A 12,139-nucleotide genomic window follows, 5' to 3' on the forward strand; every position below is an offset into this window, starting at 1 on the left:
CTCTTTGCCTTTAGCATACATCTGGCCATCTCCATGAGTGACCGATCCTTCCTCTCTGCTACCCCATTCTGCTGTGGAGTATAGGCAGTAGTGTACTAATGGACTATGCCTTTCTGCTTCAAAAAAGAATTCAGCATAGAGGACATGTATTCCCCCCCACGGTCCAAACGGAGAGTCTTAATTTTGCATCCAGATTGATTTTCAACAAGTGCACTGAAAGCCAAAAATGCATCATACACTTCTGACTTCTTTTTCAAACAGTAGACCCAGCAAAAACGTGTAAAGTCATCAATGAATGTCACAAAATAGTAACAACCACCCAATGACATTGTTTGCATAGGCCCACAAACATCTGAATGCACCAACTGCAATCTGGTTGTTGCTCTGAAAGCAACATCATGGGGAAATGAGAAACGATGCGTTTTCCCCAAAATGCATCCCTCGCATAAGTGCTCAAGAGGTCTCTCCAAGAGAGGTAAGCCATCCAGCATCTGAGTACGCTGCAAAAGCATCAAGCTGCCAAAGTTTACATGCCCCAAACGAGCATGCCATAACTCCGCCTGTATCATAGCAGAAGTAAGAGTGGATGTCAAGTATGCCGGATGTCAAGTATGCCGACTGATCTACTAAAAGATCATCCAACTCATATAAAACATGACACAAAGATCCTGTTAAGACCAAAGTCATGCATTCTTTATCTCTAACCATGGAACGGTCATCATCAAATATGACCTGCAAACCACAACATGCCAAAGAAGAAATGGATAGCAAATTCTTCTTGATCCCAGGCACAAACAAAGCATCCTGCAGGCGGAGAATAGAGCCATCAATGGCTGTGAGCTGAATCTCCCCAATACCACAAACAGGATATGATGCATGATTGGCACACTGTACAGATTTCCCAACGGGAGGTGCACTCACTGAAGCAAACAAATCTCTGCGAGATGTAATATGCCTAGAAGCACCACTGTCAAAGAACCAAGTGTCAGCATCTTCTGTAGAGCTAAGTGCTCTATCAGCCCAAGAGATGTCATAACTGCAAGTGAAAAAACAATAGTCCCTGTCCACAACAAAGGACGCAGACTCACTAGCAGTGGAAGGAGTAGTAGAAACAGACATTCCTAACTTCTTCTTCTCTTTCGCAATGCGCTTCCTGCACTCAGTGATATAGTGGCCTGGCTTCTTACAATAATGACATTTTCCCTTTTTAGCTTGCGTCCCCCCTTGTGTCTGATTCTGTGATGTGCCATAAGTACCAGAATTCTGTGGAACATTTTTCACCTTGCTGTTTTTGCCTTTCTGTCTTGCCACAAAAGCCTACTCAGAGACTATAGCATCCACACCACTATTTTTCCTTGTTTGCTTTTCCTCTAGAAGCAAACTAACCACCTGAATAAAAGTGAGTGGGTGCTCGGCAATCCTCATGGTGAGATTCAATGCAGTATGAAAAGACAAGTACGAAGGAGGTAAGAAATTCAAGGTGGTGGATATCAACTGTGCATCCGAAAAGTACTCATCTACATTCATGAGTTGCTCCCACAAGTCCTGAATCGTATTCAAGTGATCCTGCATAGAATCACCCTCATTCATCTTCAAAGTCTCTAACTCTTTCTTTAAGAAAGAGATTCGAGTCTCATTGTTTCTTGCAAACATATGCTCCAAAGTCAGCCATGCATCTCGTGAAGAAGATGCTGAACGAATGTGAGGGATGATGGACCGCTGAACTGCCAAAGCCATCAGCGAAAAGCCTGTGCATTACGTGTATCCCAAGCTTTTTGAGCTGCAGTTCTTGGAGGAAGTGGCTGAGGTGGAGCGGGCTGAGGTCCCCGTTGTCCACATGCTCCTTGAGGAGGAGGAGTAACAAGAGCTACAACTCCCGGTCTAGTTTCCTCTCCACTGACATAATCCCATAAATTCTTAGCCACTAATACATTCTTCATCATGAATGACCATAGCGAATAATTGTTTCCATCCAATTTGTCTTCCTTGGATACATAGATAAATATATCACCTCCCTGATTTGCCATGATGACAAATTTCCAAAGACAAATGAGCAATGTCAAAGCAGTAAGGGCTGGAAATCTGCAAATTTCCAAAAATTGCAGCAAGCACACTTCTACAATTAAAGTGCAAGGGTGTACTCTGTCAAGAACTGTCTTTAATGCACGCTTCCCAAGGTGCAAACAGTGCTCAGCAACACTGTAATGTCAAAATCCCCAAAATTTCTGCCAAAATTTCTGTCACAAATACCCCAGAATGTGCATTTAATGTGTCTCTGTCACACACACAAGTACGTGTCCCAATGCAGAAAACTGATCCTGCTGCGTCTCTGTCACAGACACAGGCACGTGTCCCAATGCAGAAAACTGATCCTGCTGCTGCACGAACTCCTGTGTTTGAAATAAAAAATGCAAAATCTTACCTCTACAGAATGATTGCAGCTGACTGACGACGTGCATGGATCCCGAGGCAACGTCTGCGCACAGGAACAGGCTGGCGAACCTGGTGGCGGGCTGCTGCAGGTACAGGAGGCGGCGTCACACGAACAGGTGGCTTGTGCAGGCCAGTGGCGCGTGCAGGCAGGACTGGCGCGCTGTGGGGCAGATTGCGCGCTGTGCAGAGTTGGCGGCGCCTCCAGCTGACAGGTGGCGCGCTGGGCAGGGCGCGCGCAGGTACAGGTGGCGCACTGGCGGGTGGAGCTGCGCGCTAGCGGCTCGAGCTGATGGCGCAGGCTAGCTCAGCGCACGGAGGCTGCGCAGGCAGACTGACAGGCGCAGGGGCACGCTGGGCAGACGCAGGGCAGAGGACACGCTGGGCAGAGGTGACGGCGCCTGCAGGTGCAGTGACAGCACGCAGGTACAGGGCGCTGGTACAGGTGGCTCGGGTGCGGTCGGGACTGCACACTGCAGACAGGAGCTGAGCACAGAGCTGAGCTCTGATACCAAATGTGAGGGGGTGATAGGATCGAGGTGCAGCTGAGAGTGCAGTAGACAATGTGAGAGTGAGAGAGACAGAGTGAAGCACGACACCCAAAACGAATAGACTGAAAGAGTGTGGAATGAAAGTACAAAGTATAACCCTTAAACCTTAGGGTTGTAGGGGGTGTTCACACCTGAACACGGTAAGTGCCCATAAGTGTGTAATATAAGCACATAAGCACATACGAAAATAAGACTATAAGTCTGGGGGAAAAAACCTCTCCTACGGAGAGTAAAAAGTGCCCCAGTGTCCTACTGATCACCGACACTCCCATATGAGCGTAGGCGTAAGTGAGGCGTAAGTCAAATACCCAACAGTTTCCTTACCATATTCAGCACCATTTGGAGGAACATGAAATAGGATAGGCAAGCTTTCAGTTTCAATTATTGCAAGGATATTGCACTTCCCTATAAGTGCTTGTGGAGGTCCCCCATAAGGGCTAAGAGTTGCATTAGTCGGTGTCAGCTCTCGTTGGCCTAGTAGGGCCCATGCCTCATAGGTTAAGACATTAAAATCTGGCCCTTCATCAATCAGAGCATCGATAGTATGCTCTCTCTTTGCGGTGAGTTTGACCCTAAGATAAGCAAGTGGTACTATGTCTTCATCTTCCGGGTCTTGGCTTGTAAATTTAAGCCTTCTGACAAATGCCCTTGAGTCCACACTTGCATGACCAGACGTGGATTCTCCACCAATGTCTTGGGTTGTCTATGCAGTGTTGCTCAAGGTACATCTCTCGTCAAGAATGTCATGTCTAGTCATCTTGGCATTTGTAGCTTGCTGATGTTGCATTTCGCTCTGACTAGACATGGTTTGAACACAATGTCTTTGTGTTCTCGAGATGTGGCCTTTTTTCCCTTGATGGCTAGATTGGCCCGTTAAGGTCTCGGCGCTCCTTTTCCACTTCGTTGCCTCGTTCGTGTTTGGGTCTAATCAAGCTTTCCCCCTCCGCGAATTGCACCTAAGTCCATGGTCTTGTGATTGCCTGCCTCTAGCTCCTAAGCAGTTGCGCCCTACGATTTTGCCTATTCCATGAGCCAGAATAGCGTTCTGGGTGTCCTACGGGCTTCCGACAATTCGCGCTACTGTGTTTTAGCCGGGCCAGGTCAAATTTCTGAAAATTTGATAAAAATTTGCACTCGGACCAATTGGTCCGAATTGCAGGGTCCGAGTGGGTCACTCGGACGAGCCCAGGCACAGGGCCGAGGACCGAATTTCAAGGTTTCACTCGAACGGTTTTGATTCGGAGGGCCGAATGGCAAATTCGGACAAGTTGATTCGGACGGGCCGAATGGCACTTGGGCCGAGGGCCGAATGTGGAGTGGCCGAGGGCCGAATTTGAGGCTCGGACGGGTTGTTCGGACGGGCTGAGGTCGAATGTGCCACGTGACAAAAAGTTTTGACTCGAACGGGCCGAATGGGTTCACTCGGATGGTTTTGACTCGGACTGCGGTCCGAGGGCCGCGGTCTGAGGGCCGACTAGGGTTTGGCTGAGTGGGCCGGGTGGTTCGAGGGCCGAGTCTGGGCCTCGGACCAGAGTCGACATGACTCAAACGCGCCGAACGCCGCGCGTGCTTTCGCCGAAGCTCGCAAAATTCGTCGTCCAGGGCGCTGGGAGGCTTCCCCCTTGTCGAGCAACTCCAGATTGGTCCTACTACTGTAGGGAGAGGTGCAGAATTACCTGGGCTAGCCGAAGATCTCCCTGATGCCAAGATTGAAGCGGATTTCCTCACCAAGCTTTCCTCTTCTCTCCTGCTCTCTTGAAACCCTACAATGCACAATGTGGCCTTTCTTGCCACTTTTGGCCCTTGTACCCTCTTCCGCGTATGGTATTGGCACCCCTAATAACTCACTTACCGACCTTAGGCATCACAAGTAAGTTTTTTACCACTTTTGCACGATTCTTGCCTTGTTTCTGCCCTATTTTGCAACAGTAACCCTAATGCTTATTTTCTTTGTTTTCTCCTACTCTAATGCATACGACTCACAAAGTAAATACCTACTCTACTCCATCTCACTACATAACTCTCAAAAAGCAAAAAATCTACTTCCCAAGGAAATCGAATACCATCTTCAACCCCCTCACCACCTACCTATCTCAAGCACCGGTTCGGAAAAACCCTTACTTGGATACTCGATTCAAAGCACGCAAGCACTCAAGGCTTAAATCCGTTCGTCCCGGCAACGGAACCAAAATGTGGAAGCTTTCGCTCAATCGCCAACACCTACGGACCACTTATTGCTTCAAGCGTTCCAAGCCGAGCACTAATGGCTACCTCTCATAGCCGACGCGCCATCCACATCTACGGGTGTAGTGAGCTTACCTCCATGCCGTTCGAGTTACCTCCTCTCCCGCGCACTTCGGTAGCTCCACGATCCAAGTGCAAGCTTCAAGCAAGTTCCATCCTCGAGCTCCACGCTCCAAGCTCCATCACCGCGAGCAAGAGAAGAGAAGAGAAGAAGAGAGGAGAAGATGGAGAGCTTCTCCACCCCACGGTCCCTCACCCTCACACACTCACTCCCTCACACTCGAAGAATGAGCTTCTCATTCACTTTTCAACTTTATATACAAAACCTTAAATCCCTTTTAGGCGGTCATCCCCTTTCCCCCTTTTTTTACAGGGCCGGCCATAGCCTAGACTCTTTTTTCCATTGTCCTTCTATCTTCCTAGCTTCCTTTTCACCGCCCGTCTACATTTACAAATTGCAGAGCCTGGCGCTCCTTGAATTAAACCATGATACGCTTGCGCTCTTTTACAAAAGTATTGATTCACGCTTTTTCTTGTGCGCCTTTGCCTTCCATTTCTCTCGCCTTGGCCTTTGTCTTTGTCTTTGTCTTTTATTTTGGCTTTCCGGCTTTTCCACTGCCTGGCACTCTTTTATAAGATTTCAAGGTGCGCCTTTGTATTTTAAAATGCACCTTTCCCCTTTTGCAGCTGCCTAGGACTTTTAAGGTTGCCCTTGCACTTTTGGCCTTTTCTCCTCTTCTTTCTTCAGTCGAGCTACCTCTTTTCCGCCTTTGCCCTGCATCTTTTTTATTTCCTTTTGCTTTCTTCATGTTGGGGTTAACAATAGAAAACTCATATAAAGATCTCAGCATTGTTTTTATAATATACTCGTGAAGAGCTTTCATACGACACCTATTTTATGGACCGGAGGAGCAAAGAGAAGATAAAAGGTCCGTAAAATTCAGGAGTTTTAGATTGACCTAAAAATGCTAGTTCTAAGAAATAGATATGACATTCTAAAAATGTAAGTTTTGTGTTTTCACAGGGCTTCCTAAATTTAGTTGTTTCTATTCTTGACAGTATATAACCCAAAAAGAAAGGCCATACAAAAGAGACAAGTGTTAAGGCACTTGCCACACAAGCTTTCAAATGTCCTACCACTTGTTACACCTCATGACACGTGGATGGACACTTGTTTTATACTACTTCACTTTCATTTTTTACACTAGCTCTTCCCTTTCTCCTGTAAAGAAAGCTTGGTTTTTCATCATTCTACATTAGTTTATTGAGCTGTAAACTCTTATACAATAACTCAAAATAGCCTACACTTGGCCCTATTTATCTACATCATCCTTCATTTCTCTATCATCGAATATCTCCATATTCCCTCTACTTTTGCTATCCATTTTACAAGACAATAAACCATAGCAGCTAGAAACATAAAAATCGTTTAGTAACGAAATGTCAAAAATGTGTTTTGTAAGTTTTTTTTAAAGAGATGGTAAAATAAGAAATGCGAGGTTTTTTTATATAGGAATTTTTTATAGTTTTAACTAGAGAAAGAGGTTTTAATCTCTATAGAACTCTCTCTCAAACAAAAAGAGACCAATTGAGCTTGAGTGATAATACATGAGAGTCAATTGAGAATAATGTGTTGCACATTTATGATCCATTATTGACTTATGTCAGAGTTAGTCTTTGGACAAGCTATACTATGGTTCAAACCTAAAATATTATGATTCATACACATCGCATAAATAAAATTGAAATAAACATGTAAATAGCCCATGTACGATATTGACAGAGTAAAGTTGTAACATCATGATTCTCATTCCAAAACAAATTGATAAGATGTCAAAATCTAGAATCAATCATAATATATCATAAATAACTCATAAATGAGACTAAAGTTGTATAATAGTCGACTCTCAAGACAAGAATAAATACTAGATTCACAAAATCTAATAACAAAAAAAAACTCAAAAAAAGTAAACCTTTCAATCTCTCATTCAAAATCTTGGGCCCTCGCGAGTTACTCCTCATTATCATCGTAACATTTTTAAATAGTTTTTGTCAAAAAAGTCATATATTTTTAGTTCCTAATCCCACCCATCCACCCTACCCAATCCTTCTCCCAAAAAAAGAGTTTTTTACTCTTAGAAATGTTTCTTTAAGTAAGAAACGTTTCATAAGTTTCGAACTCAAAGAAACGCGCTTCTTTGCTGCTATGCAACAAATGTATCGAGATCTTACTTGTTGCATAGTAGCAAAGAAATGTATTTCTAAGCTATGCAACAAATGTATTGAGGACCCCTCTCCCTATCTCTATCCTCACCTAGAATTTCTTCGCCCTTAATCACCTTGCAAGCACTCCTTTCTAAGCACTTGAAGTCACCGTCTTTAAAAAACAATATACCAAATCAAATGTACCACCTTTAACAACAATAGCATCTTTAACAACCACCTCTTTGACCCACAAGTTACCTCATCATCAACTACTCTTCTCAAATCCTTGTCCAAAGTATGCTCTTCTTGAATAACCATTCAACCAATAGGCAAGCCAAGACAAAATCCGCTATTTAGCAATATCAAAACAATGTCCTAACACACCTATCATCAACAAGAACAGGTCCACCAACAACAATTGTCACCTCTCAATCCAACCATATCAATCAAGTATCAATATTCAACTTCTACAATGGGTGCTACTGCATGCTACCTCTAATGCTAAATGCCATAGGGCTAGCACTCATATAGTAAAGGGGCAATGCTGTTGGTTTTATGGAATTGGTAACATGGATGGATGTGTGCATGCATCAACATCCGAATGTTCGTAACCAAGTAGTAACATCACAAGGTCAAATGAAAAAGCAAAAAGTTAAGAAATGCATTAGGAACATTTCTGAATATTTATTTTACATTTGGTAGGTCATGGGAGCAAATCATTGTAAAGTCCAAGTATCGGGCTCATTCCTATGCAAGTTGCAAAGTTCTGCACACAAGTTGTGAAGGTCTAGAATAGATCCAGCCATGTATGATGAGCTAGAATAACCAAAAGGCAATATTAACAAGGCAAAAGGCTAAATGGAAGGGTGGAGACCCAAAAGGAAAACACTATTCTATAATGTATGAAAATGAATAGAGAGCTCATTCTTGGGTATACCAATCATTGGAGACTATTTTATCGTTTTCTTCTCTTCTTCTGTATCCATCAAAGAGGGGAAGGAGCTTCAGTGAGTGTAAGAGAAGGGGAGCTTCTCTCCCTGTTCTTTTCTTTTCTTCTTCACTCCTCTTGCTTGCAAGAGATCAGAGCTTGAAACCATTGGAGCTTAGAGTTGAAGCAATTGTTGAACTTTAAGCAAGAAGCCATTGGAGGCCACACAAAGACCAAGGAGCATTGGATCCATTCATTCCACCACTTCGAGTACAAAAGAGATGTCAATGGATTTTGAAAGCATCTAGTCTCTCATTTGAGGTTGAGCTTTCTTGTCACTTACTTGAGGATAAAGCAAGGATGCTTGCTTGAGCTTGAGAGAGAGAGAATGGAATGAGATAAGCTCAAGCAAGCATACTTGTTTGGCCATTCGAGGACACGCAAGGCCCAATGAGCATGGGCTCTCGAAGGTCAATATTATGGCTGCATCCTGCAGTCCAATGTACCAACTATGATACTAGCAATCAGCTCCCATTTGTGACACAGTCCTTGGGTCCACTGCCCCTGCTATGAGTGGAGATCCTGCTCAGATGCTGTCCACAACAATGTGATCCCTTCATGGCATGACCATGTTCCATTGTAATTTGCAGTCTTCTAACAAATGAATCTGCCTTATTGCTATCTACTGTAAGATTCTAACAATTTACAGAAATTCTATTGCTATATGAATCTCCTGGTTCATTGATATCTATTTGTGTAGATTCTAAGAAGCTATTGACTACCCAGAGAAACATTCTCTTCCTACAATGAGGTCACGTAAGATATTTCCTAAAGATTCTGTAAACCTTACAATGAATTTTGATTGTGACCTAAAAAACCAAATGCACAGTCCCTTAGCTCATAAATCTGCAAATAACAGAAAGAAACAACAAAAACAGAAGAATGTGTTTTGGCTGGAACTTACCAACTTGGGTGGTGTTAAACCACTTGAACCATGCTTCTAACCGAGGAAAGCAAGTCCTTAGAAAGTCATAGTCATGCTGACTTGGAGATTGTGTTGATTTCTTAAGATCTAATAAAAAATCTGCCCAAAAAGACGACACATGAAGCTGGTTCATTAAAAACAATAAAATATATAAACTTTGACCCTTAAAAAGTTCAGTATAAATGAGTCAACTACTGGTAGAAGGCAGTATGTGAATTCCCCAACTAATATACCAGACAATGTAAATCACCACTCAATTAGACATCTAAGAAACCACATAGTGCGTTATGCTTCTCACTTCCCAAAAACATCTGCTCAAATCCATTGGACTCATACCCAGTAAGTTTATTAATTTGTAGCATCTCATCTATAATGCTTGCAGATTATGAGGGCTTGGAAAAGCTTTCAGTTCAGTTTTATCAGCCAACACAACTGGCTAACCCAAGGCTTGAATAGTCTAAGCACACAGCTGCAAATTCAAAGTCTTGACATTGCATGTTAGTTACAGATTCTATATTGTAAATTGTAAAGATTCGACTTTTACAAACAAGACAAAAGAATACACTGCTTTACTGCTATCACCAATGTCAAATATAGAGGTTTGCATCTTTAAACATACCATAAAAAGCCAGAAACAATGTTGGAGGATTTGCATTGCTTGTATACTGAAGGATAAACTCCTCTGGGACTTTGCTGGAAATGAAATCGACCTTTCAATAAAACATTTCTGACATGAGAAATAGTTCGTTGATAGCACCCGCAAAAGACCATCACTTACCTGCGTGCCTCATCCCCGAGTATCTGTTCGCGTGGTATCCAACCATCCATGTTAATCAAATCCATCCAATGACCAATTATGTCCATGCTTATATTCTTATCCCATCGCCTATAAGGAGAAAACATACTCAGCATCAATATCCACGAGACCTAATCTGAATTCAATAGACCTCTGAATGTAAAAAATATTACACCTGATAGTTTGTTTAAGCATACAATTCTTATTCTTGCAATTTCGTTTTTCCTTGAGCAATGCCAGTCTCTACAAAATGATTTCAAGATGCATTGATTTTATACACTGGTTCTTACAGCCACTGTAATAGTTTTGTAGATCAATTCTCAGGTATCGGTGAAAATGTTCTAGAACCTCCAGCTAAAAAACATACCTTGGGAAAATCTAATCATAAGAAACAATAATTAGATGTTGAAACTGAGGTTCAATTCCTAGACAATTATACCTAAGTGTAAGCATTTTTTAGCTTAATTATGCCTCTGCCTAAGCCGTATATCAAACTCTATGACTAGCATGGCATTAGATTATCCTTTAGATGAAGATGCGAATGGATTCCATGGCAGGTAGACAGCAGGAGGCATGACATGCAAGGGTTACATGATAGCCCTCCAAGGTGCTATCATGTAACCCTGCAATACAATTGTGCCAAAGGTCCCATAGATTAAGGTAGGCTATGCTAGTCCTCACCTTGAGCCATGGAGCAGGGGGTTAGTCGCTCATTACCCAGTTCCAGTTTCGGGATGACTACAAGTAAGGCCTCATAAATAGAGGCTGCCCCTTCCCTAGTAGGACCGCAAGTTGATCCTTGGAGTGTATGTCAGTTCGTGCATGTTCCCCCCCGCTTCATTCTAGCACCTCAGATTTACAACCTTCCTTTCATTCTATCATAGGTTATCCCATCTTATCTCACCCTACGTTTTAGGCCATCTTTATCTCACCTTAACAATCCTCAGCTGTGTCCTAACTTTCGAAACTGGTACTTCATTGTTGGGAATGCCACATTTGCACTATGCACCTCCCCCACAAGTCTCACTTTGACAGCAGGTGCTGTGTTGGCAGTCCTCCTCACACACACTACACTCTACTCTCAGGTTGCTCCAACACAAGAATCTCCCTTATGTGCTGATGATCTGCCTACCTCAAAGAAGAAAAAATGGAGTCGTAGGGACACTAAAGTGGAATTTCCATGCAATGCCTGCCTAAAGAGAATAGGTTTTCCACTTAGTGCCAAAAAACCATCCAGTTGATAACAATTTTCATTCGAAGATCAGTGGCATTTTACTCATATCCCAGACTGCTGCTGCTATCCACCAGCCTTAGACCTATGTGGTAGTGATAGTGCTATTCCATGGCAGTTGAGAGCGAATAGTCATTGGAATGGTAGAGAGTTTCTCCACACTCTCTGCTATCTAGGTTCATCAATGGCTTGCCACTAGTATTGTAGATTTTGGACCACCTGTTTGATATTGGAGCTCAGGAAAGAGAGGACCAACTGCTACGGTCGATGGATCCATGCAACAGAGAAGGAAAGAAACAATAAAAGAAATATTAATGTCTACTAATTTCAGATTCCAAAATTGGCCTAGGAGACATAGCCATGTACAGTGATGATCATCAATGAGTATCAAAGTGTAGCATACTAAGATATCATCTCTGATAGTAAGATGTGATCTAGATTCTATGATGGTGATATACAGTGCCAAGAGAAACTCCATGTGCAAGACTCCCAAAAATGCATCTGGTAACACTGTCGCTCCCACCTAGCCAAAGCAGCATATCTTCATGTGAGTTGATCCTTGAGCACCTCCGCCATAGTGAACCTCCAAGCCAATGTAGTAAAGGTGAGTTCCAAGCAAACATACGAGTCTACCACCTCCACCTGTCCCTCCCCTAGAGTGAAGACTGACCTCCTCACAGGGGCTCCACCTGCTCTGCAAGGAGATGCCTATTGGACAGAACCTAGCTGCCCACAACTCTCCTAGTTGCACCAACTCTAATGGGCAACT

The 12,139-nt window shown here is 43.2% G+C and overlaps 1 protein-coding gene across 2 annotated transcripts in view; it reads right to left on the reverse strand.

The window, feature by feature from the left end:
* LOC148022293 (mannosyl-oligosaccharide glucosidase GCS1-like) overlaps nucleotides 1-12,139 on the reverse strand; it is a 188,767-nt gene that overhangs the window by 46,201 nt on the left and 130,427 nt on the right. For both annotated transcript variants that reach the window (XM_087697922.1, XM_087697921.1), the window contains exons 12-14: nucleotides 10,122-10,229; nucleotides 9,963-10,036; nucleotides 9,323-9,442 (exon numbers count right to left, since the gene is read on the reverse strand). In XM_087697922.1, the coding sequence (XP_087554048.1) occupies nucleotides 9,323-9,442; nucleotides 9,963-10,036; nucleotides 10,122-10,229 (302 nt within the window). The remainder of the gene's footprint in view (nucleotides 1-9,322; nucleotides 9,443-9,962; nucleotides 10,037-10,121; nucleotides 10,230-12,139) is intronic.

The sequence above is a fragment of the Lygodium microphyllum genome, chromosome 17, assembly GCF_053477565.2.
Source record: "Lygodium microphyllum isolate KBCC chromosome 17, Lygodium_microphyllum_v1.1.10, whole genome shotgun sequence".
In the NCBI taxonomy this organism is placed as follows: domain Eukaryota; kingdom Viridiplantae; phylum Streptophyta; class Polypodiopsida; order Schizaeales; family Lygodiaceae; genus Lygodium; species Lygodium microphyllum.